The sequence below is a fragment of the Oncorhynchus nerka genome, linkage group LG25 (genome assembly GCF_034236695.1).
Source record: "Oncorhynchus nerka isolate Pitt River linkage group LG25, Oner_Uvic_2.0, whole genome shotgun sequence".
Taxonomy (NCBI): Eukaryota; Metazoa; Chordata; class Actinopteri; order Salmoniformes; family Salmonidae; genus Oncorhynchus; species Oncorhynchus nerka.
This window is the reverse complement of record NC_088420.1, coordinates 34,693,928-34,700,266: the sequence shown is the minus strand read 5'-3', so window position 1 is coordinate 34,700,266 and position 6,339 is coordinate 34,693,928. Positions and strand designations below refer to the sequence as shown.

Below are 6,339 nucleotides of genomic sequence, written 5' to 3'. Positions count from 1 at the left end.
CAAGACTGCTTCCATCACGTGGACTGGGATATGTTTCGTATTGCGTCAGATAACAATATTGACGAATACGCTGATTCGATGTGCGAGTTCATTAGAACGTGCGTTGAAGATGTCGTTCCCATAGCAACGATTAAAACATTCCCTAACCAGAAACCGTGGATTGACGGCAGCATTCGCGTGAAACTGAAAGCGCGAACCACTGCTTTTAATCAGGGCAAGGTGACTGGGAACATGACCGAATACAAACAGTGCAGCTATTCCCTCCGCAAGGCTATCAAACAAGCTAAGCGTCAGTACAGAGACAAAGTAGAATCTCAATTCGACGGCTCAGACACAAGAGGCATGTGGCAGGGTCTACAGTCAATCACGGACTACAAGAAGAAAACCAGCCCAGTCACGGACCAGGATGTCTTGCTCCCAGGCAGACTAAATCACTTTTTTGCCCGCTTTGAGGACAATACAGTGCCACTGACACGGCCTGCAACGAAAACATGCGGACTCTCCTTCACTGCAGCCGAGGTGAGTAAGACATTTAAACGTGTTAACCCTCGCAAGGCTACAGGCCCAGACGGCATCCCCAGCCGTGCCCTCAGAGCATGCGCAGACCAGCTGGCCGGTGTGTTTACGGACATATTCAATCAATCCCTATACCAGTCTGCTGTTCCCACCTGCTTCAAGAGGGCCACCATTGTTCCTGTTCCCAAGAAAGCTAAGGTAACTGAGCTAAACGACTACCGCCCCGTAGCACTCACTTCCGTCATCATGAAGTGCTTTGAGAGACTAGTCAAGGACCATATCACCTCCACCCTACCTAACACCCTAGACCCACTCCAATTTGCTTACCGCCCAAATAGGTCCACAGACGATGCAATCTCAACCACACTGCACACTGCCCTAACCCATCTGGACAAGAGGAATACCTATGTGAGAATGCTGTTCATCGACTACAGCTCGGCATTCAACACCATAGTACCCTCCAAGCTCGTCATCAAGCTCGAGACCCTGGGTCTCGACCCCGCCCTGTGCAACTGGGTACTGGACTTCCTGACGGGCCGCCCCCAGGTGGTGAGGGTAGGCAACAACATCTCCACCCCGCTGATCCTCAACACTGGGGCCCCCACAAGGGTGCGTTCTGAGCCCTCTCCTGTACTCCCTGTTCACCCACGACTGTGTGGCCACGCACGCCTCCAACTCAATCATCAAGTTTGCGGACGATACAACAGTGGTAGGCTTGATTACCAACAACGACGAGACGGCCTACAGGGAGGAGGTGAGGGCCCTCGGAGTGTGGTGTCAGGAAAATAACCTCACACTCAACGTCAACAAAACTAAGGAGATGATTGTGGACTTCAGGAAACAGCAGAGGGAACAGTAGTGGAGAGGGTAGCAAGTTTTAAATTCCTCGGCATACACATCACAGACAAACTGAATTGGTCCACTCACACAGACAGCATCGTGAAGAAGGCGCAGCAGCGCCTCTTCAACCTCAGGAGGCTGAAGAAATTCAGCTTGTCACCAAAAGCACTCACAAACTTCTACAGATGCACAATCGAGAGCATCCTGGCGGGCTGTATCACCGCCTGGTACGGCAACTGCTCCGCCCACAACCGTAAGGCTCTCCAGAGGGTAGTGAGGTCTGCACAACGCATCACCGGGGGCAAACTACCTGCCCTCCAGGACACCTACACCACCCGATGTTACAGGAAGGCCATAAAGGTCATCAAGGACAACAACCACCCGAGCCACTGCCTGTTCACCCCGCTGTCATCCAGAAGGCGAGGTCAGTACAGGTGCATCAAAGCTGGGACCGAGAGACTGAAAAACAGCTTCTATCTCAAGGCCATCAGACTGTTAAACAGCCACCACTAACATTGAGTGGCTGCTGCCAACACACTGACACTGACTCAACTCCAGCCACTTTAATAATGGGAATTGATGGGAAATGATGTAAAATATATCACTAGCCACTTTAAACAATGCTACCTTATATAATGTTACATACCCTACAGTATTCATCTCATATGCATACGTATATACTGTACTCTATATCATCTACTGCATCCTTATGTAATACATGTATCACTAGCCACTTTAACTATGCCACTTTGTTTACATACTCATCTCATATATATATACTGTACTCGATACCATCTACTGTATCTTGCCTATGCTGCTCTGTACCATCACTCATTCATATATCTTCATGTACATATTCTTTATCCCCTTACACTGTGTATAAGACAGTAGTTTTGGAATTGTTAGTTAGATTACTTGTTGGTTATTACTGCATTGTCGGAACTAGAAGCACAAGCATTTCGCTACACTCGCATTCACATCTGCTAACCATGTGTATGTGACAAATAACATTTGATTTGATTTGACATGGCCAGAAACAAAGAACTTCTGAAACTCGTCAGAACAAGAATAGACTGATGAGTTTCAGAAGAAAGGTCATTGTTTATGGCCTTTTGTGAGCCTGTAATTGAACCCACAAATGCTGATGCTCCAGATACTCAACTAGTCTAAAGAAGGCCAGTTTTTCTGTCAAATTGGTTGTTGATCATTGCTAGACATCCATTTTCAAGTCTTGCCATAGATCTTCAAGCCGATTTAAGTCAAAACTGTAACTAGGCCGCTCAGGAACATTCAATGTTGTCTTGGTAAGCAACTCCAGTGTATATTTGGCTTTGTTTTAGGTTGTTGTCCTGCTGAAAAGTGAATTTGTCTCCCAATGTCTGATTGGAAAGCAGACTGAACCAGGTTTTCGTCTAGGATTTGCCTGTGCTTAGCTCTTTTCTGTTCATATTTATCCTAAACTCCTTTATCCTTGCCAATGACAGTATACTCATAACATGATGCAGCCACCACCATGCTTGAAAATATGAATGATGGTACACGACGACGACGATGATGATGATATATTTGGCCCAAACATAATGCTTTGAGTTCAGGATATGAAGTTAATTTCTTTGCCACATTTTTTGCAGTTTTACTTTAGTGCCTTAACAGAATGCTTGTTTTAAGAGTATTCTGTATATGCTTTCTTTTAACTCTGTCATTTAGATTAGTATTGTGGAGTAACTACAATGTTGTTAATTCATCCTCAGTTTTCTATCACAGCCATTAAACTCTAACTGTTTTAAAGTCACTATTGGCATCATTTATAGGGATATTCAATGTCTGTTTTTTTTATATATTTTTTTTAACCCATCTACCAATAAGTGCCTTCTGTGCGAGGCATTGAAAAACCTCCCTGGTCTTTGTGGTTGAATCCATTTGAAATTTACTGCACGACTGCGGGACCTTACAATTATCTGTATCTGGGGTACAGAGATGAGGTAGTCATTCAATAATCATGTTAAACACCGTGAGTCCATGCAACTTATTAAGCAAATTTTTACTCCTGAATTTATTTAAGCTTGCCATAACAAAGGGGTTGAAAACTTATTGACTCAAGAAATGTTAGCTTTTCATTTGTCATTCATTTGTAAAAATGTCTAAAAACAGAATTCCACTCTGACATTATGGGGTATTGTGTGTAGGCCAATGATGCAACAAAATGTGAAAAAAGTCAAGGGGTGTAAATACTTTCCGAAGGCACTGTAAAATCATCAGAGCCAGTCCCATTTCTGCAGAGCCCTGCTGTCTCCTAGCTGGAGCTAATGCTCCATTGCTGGTTTCTTTTGGTGACTTGTTCATATACTCATTTATTGTGTCAATTCCTGATAATGTTCATTGCGTGTTCACTAAACTGCCTTATTGTACTCCATGGAAGATGTGCGCTGCTGGCGGAGCCGCCATTCACAGTTCCAGGGAGCTTTTGGCGATGAGGAGGATGGCTGTATGCCAGTTGAGGAGGCCTCTGAGTGCATGTCTTTAGTGTTATTGAGTTTCAGGAGGGTCTTTGAGGAGTGAGTCAGCGCTGTCTAAGAGTTACAGTACCCCTGTAACCCTTTCCTATGTCTCAGGCAGACGGTTGACGGGGGCATCTGCCTGAGACAGCCTGTACTTCTCCTCCATGAAGGGCTCACTGGCCTGCAGGTGGATGAGGGGCTTAGTGTGGAAGCCTCCCCGGCTCTCCTGGTACCTCTTGTTGTAGATGTTGAGCCTGTGCTCCAGCTCAGGGCTGGTCTTGGTGGAGCCAGCAGGGCTGGGCAGTTTGAGGTTGACAGGGTCCAGGCCCTTCTGGCCCAGACAGGAGTCCTCAGACAGCGAGGAGAGCAACTCCTGCACCACGGCGCTGGGGTGTCCTCTGGCGCCAGGCTGTGTGCCCAGGGCCAGGGGGCTGCAGTAGGGTGGGGGGTAACAGCGCTGGCCGCTGTAGGAGTCTGTGGAGGTGGAAGCCTCACGGACGGTGGAGCTGCAGTCGGTGGTGGAGCCAAGGGTGTGGCTGCTGATGCTGTGCTGGCGGGCACTGAAGCTGGAGTGGGACATGGTGGCGTTGGAGGCCTCGCTCACAGAGCCGCCTGTCGGCTGCAGGCGGCTGGACGCTGCATCTGCACTCACCAGAGACGAGGGCTGCTGGCTGGGATTGTTGGGAAGATGGATGTCTATGGCTGTGGTGATGACACGAGCTGGATCTGGGATTCCAATATCTACAAGAAAACATTTTGGACTCATCACAATACTGCTGACTGACTGTGAAATAAAGGACAGAAACAAATGTGTCAGAGTGGGAAGTATTGTTAATTCTTACCACTGCTTGCCTCACTGTAGTACTGGCTGATGTAGTTGTTCATGTCGTCTTGAACAACATGATCTGAAAGAAATAAGAAACTAAATACATGTGCACTCTTTCTCTAAATCAATCAAATGAGTTGGATGTTTGGTACCCTTATCTATTCCTGTGTTTGTTGTGTAAAGGTTTCCCAGCATGCATCAGTCAGCTATGTCTGACCAGAATGATGAACTGTAACGGCACCAACCACCAAACATAAAAGCATGCTGCTGTAGTTCAGTGATGAGCTGCAGATTTTTTGTGTCCTACCCATTGTAGGTGATAGCAGTGGTTGTGAATGATTTAGACACATAGAATGCAGTCAGACTACGGTAGAATTAAGCAATAAGGCCCGAGAAGGTGCAGTATATATCTAACATACCACGGCTAAGGGCTGTTCTTATGTACGACTCAACGCGGAGTGGGTAGCCATGGTATATTGGCCATATACCACACCCCCCCGTGCCTTATTGCTTAACTATACCATGGCTTTCAGCCAATCAGCATCCATGACCCAAACTACCTAGTTTATAATGCTCATTATACCTGAATTACCAGAGAAGAGGTGAGCAGTGGTAAGGTGGAGGGTACCAGGGCCTGTGACTGGCTTGCCTGACCTGTCACAGTTTACCTCTCTCTAAGTGCCATCCCTGTTCCCTCCAGATAGTTATGGGTTATATTTGCTTCTTCTTCAAATATTTATTTTAAGACTGTCCCAAGAGGAAAGTCAATGCTTGGCCTAAAATGCAGCGGCAGAGACAATCACTCTGTGATTAATAACACATGAGCACTGAAAATACTGTAGTCTGACACACCGCCTCTCTGTGAAACCTCAGATATATAGCAGAGAGAGAAGCATGGTGATTTAGATCTTTACTTAAGGAATGGGCTCTGTATTTTGAGCTCTGAGAATACAGTACTGACAGTGCTTTGTCCCTCTACCTCCTGTAACTTATGATCTGTCACCCTTTGAAAGGTGTATGGCTCCTTGGAGTGTTTTAAATAAGTATGTTTTGACAATAGTTCAGTACCCCCATGCCATCATGCCAGTCACCCTGCCCTCTGTCTCCTGATACATGGAAATCAAACAGTAGGTTTACAGTATCAGATAGATGTTCTCCTCATTAGATCTAAGGCCGGGATTCAATCCGATCGCAGGTTATAGGCATTTCGGCTTTTAAAGGCAATGTTCCCACATTCGTGGAGTTTCCAGTCATGCTGCATATGTACATACATTTCCTTTAAAAGAAACAATGCCTTTAGCCTGCGATCTGATTGAATTCCAGATTAAGTTCGATGCCATAGTCTTCATACAAAAGTGGCTCATCATATTAAACCAATCTCTTGATGTATTGTTTACAGGTATATTTACAGAGAGGATATTTTCCAAACAGCACTACTCATTCAAAACAGCACTCCAATAGCACTTAGGTCTCAGACTCAGATGTCCCACACTGCTAGGCCTCTATCAGCCTGTTGTTCTAGCATAATTTCCAAGTCTTTTCCTGTAGTCTTTTCTTGTGCTAGCAAAACAGGACTGTTTTGCTAACACAGACTGGCATATGTTCTGGGATTCTTCCGACGGCATTGAGGATTACACCACATCAGTCACTGGCTTCATC

General features: G+C 45.8%; 1 protein-coding gene across 1 annotated transcript in view; it reads right to left on the bottom strand.

The window, feature by feature from the left end:
• Positions 1–3,111: 3,111 nt before the first annotated feature.
• LOC115109415 (transmembrane protein 266-like) overlaps positions 3,112–6,339 on the bottom strand; it is a 74,988-nt gene continuing 71,760 nt past the window's right edge. The window contains exons 10-11 of the mRNA XM_029634291.2: positions 4,697–4,759; positions 3,112–4,595 (exon numbers count right to left, since the gene is read on the bottom strand). Of these exons, the coding sequence (XP_029490151.1) occupies positions 3,958–4,595; positions 4,697–4,759 (701 nt within the window). The 3' untranslated portion in view covers positions 3,112–3,957. The remainder of the gene's footprint in view (positions 4,596–4,696; positions 4,760–6,339) is intronic.